This window comes from Austrofundulus limnaeus, unplaced genomic scaffold, assembly GCF_001266775.1.
Source record: "Austrofundulus limnaeus strain Quisiro unplaced genomic scaffold, Austrofundulus_limnaeus-1.0 Scaffold949, whole genome shotgun sequence".
In the NCBI taxonomy this organism is placed as follows: Eukaryota; Metazoa; Chordata; class Actinopteri; order Cyprinodontiformes; family Rivulidae; genus Austrofundulus; species Austrofundulus limnaeus.
In genome coordinates this window covers 36,682-38,683 of record NW_013953351.1, presented here as the reverse complement: position 1 = coordinate 38,683, position 2,002 = coordinate 36,682, and the positions used below count along the sequence as shown (strand labels likewise).

The window sequence follows — 2,002 nt, the reverse complement described above, 5'->3', positions numbered from 1 at the left end:
GTCGCAGTCCTCCTGGCACTTAACAGCATATACAATATTGCTCTGTTTGTGCCGGGGCACCGGATCTTTGGGGTGAACCAGCCTTTGCCGTAATGTGTTTTGGGGTTTGAAAGCCACAGGGACATCATGTTTAGAAAATAAACGTCTCAGTTTCTCCGAAACACCCGCAACATACGGAATAACCACTGGTTTGGGTCTGGGTTTGTAGGGACACTGTCTGCTCTGTGGTACAGAGTCCACACTCAGCAGGAAATTGTTTTAGTGTTTTTAGCTGAACTCAGAAACCAAAGTTCTGTTAAGTTCTAGTTGGTTCTGTTTTCTGCAGGTTTGAAGATGAATAAACATAATGTTGCAAACATTCCTAATGTTGTCCAGGTGAGAGCTTGTAGCTCCGCCCACACACACTTATATTTTATTTATACTTCTCATTCAGCCACAGTTAAATTCACTCTGCGTAGCAGGCACAGTTTATATGATAGTTTTTATTTTTATACTAAGCAGCTGGGATGAAAACAAGCAAAAATGAAATAAAAGTAACAACTTTCTAAAATGTAAGGAGAAAGTACAGATAATTGTGTGAAAATGTAAGAAGCAGAAGTAAAAAGTAGGCTGAAAAATAATTAAGTAAAGTACAGATACACAAAAAGTGTACTTAAGTACAGTAAAGAGGTATTTGTACTTAGTTACTTTACACCTCTGGTAGCAGGCACTTTTAAATTTGTATAAGAGTTGTTTTTGTTTCTTTTATTAGTTGTTGTCATCTCTGAGGACGTGTTGTTGCTCTGAGAATAAAATGTTAACATGTGAAGTCAGATGTTTGTTTTCTCATCAGTTCTGATGAAAACTGCAGTAAACCAGGTGACATGTCTGGTTCCTAACAGCAGGGGGCGCTCAGGCCTCATTAGTTCCAGCCGTCATTGTTTGTTTGTTCATTGGAAACACACAAACTAACACAACTCTACTGGATCCATTTGGTACTGGTCCCACAGAGCTGTGAGCTGTTACACTGTATTTAACACCACAGTGACTGGAACACATCAACACACCTGTGCTTTAGTTATGACGTCATTTATGTGTCTGCTACGATCATCCCACACTTCTTACCTGGCAACACGGTGGGTGGTTCGGTTCGGACCAGAGGTGTGACGGCTGGATAAATCTGGGCTGCGGACTCCGTTCAGGACAGAAGCTGCATCATGGTCCTCCTCCTCCTCCTGCTCGGCCTCCTCGGTCTGCTCCTCTTCCTCCTCCACGGCAGAAAAAGGTCAGTTCTGACCCGGTTCGGTTGTCTGAGTGTAGAACCGGACCGGGTTCTGGAGTTCTGGTTTTGCTTTGATTAAACTTTGAGACAAACAAACTTTTTCAGGGGGAAAAAAGTTTCCCGGTTTCGGTTTCTCTGTTAACTTGGATCCAGATGTTGTGGTTCCGCTACGATCCGAACCGAACTGATTATAGATAGTTCCCACACGTCTGAACCGGAAGTACCCTTTGAGCTTTAGACGCCGTGTTGCAAAGCAAGAAAAGTAACAACAATGTCAACAATGGCTTCCAAACCAAGAAAACATCCTGATACTCCTGAGCAACCTTCCAGAGGAAGATGTGTCAACAAAACCACTGGTTTGGGATCGACCCGGTCCAGGTGCCGAATGACAACATGTCAGAGGACGAGGACAGGCTGCCTCCATGTGTCATGTTCATATGACATGTGTCATGTTCATATTGACATGTGTCATGTTCATATTGACGTGTCATGTTCATATGACATGTGTCATGGTCATATGACATGTGTCATGTTCATATGACATGTGTCATGTTCATATGACATGTGTCATGTTCATATGACATGTGTCATGTTCATATGACATGTGTCATGTTCATAGTGATGTGTCATGTTCATATGACATGTGTCATGTTCATAGTGACATGTGTCATGTTCATATGACATGTCATGTTCATATTGACGTGTCATGTTCATATGACGTGTCATGTTCATATTACATGT

General features: G+C 42.2%; 1 protein-coding gene across 2 annotated transcripts in view; it reads left to right on the top strand.

Moving 5' to 3' along the window:
• Positions 1-952: 952 nt before the first annotated feature.
• cyp7b1 (cytochrome P450, family 7, subfamily B, polypeptide 1) overlaps positions 953-2,002 on the top strand; it is an 8,883-nt gene continuing 7,833 nt past the window's right edge. Inside the window, exon 1 of one of the 2 annotated variants that reach the window (XM_014029756.1) lies at positions 953-1,264. In XM_014029756.1, the coding sequence (XP_013885210.1) occupies positions 1,197-1,264 (68 nt within the window). In that variant the 5' untranslated portion in view covers positions 953-1,196. The remainder of the gene's footprint in view (positions 1,265-2,002) is intronic. The other variant, XM_014029754.1, reaches the window with a different exon arrangement.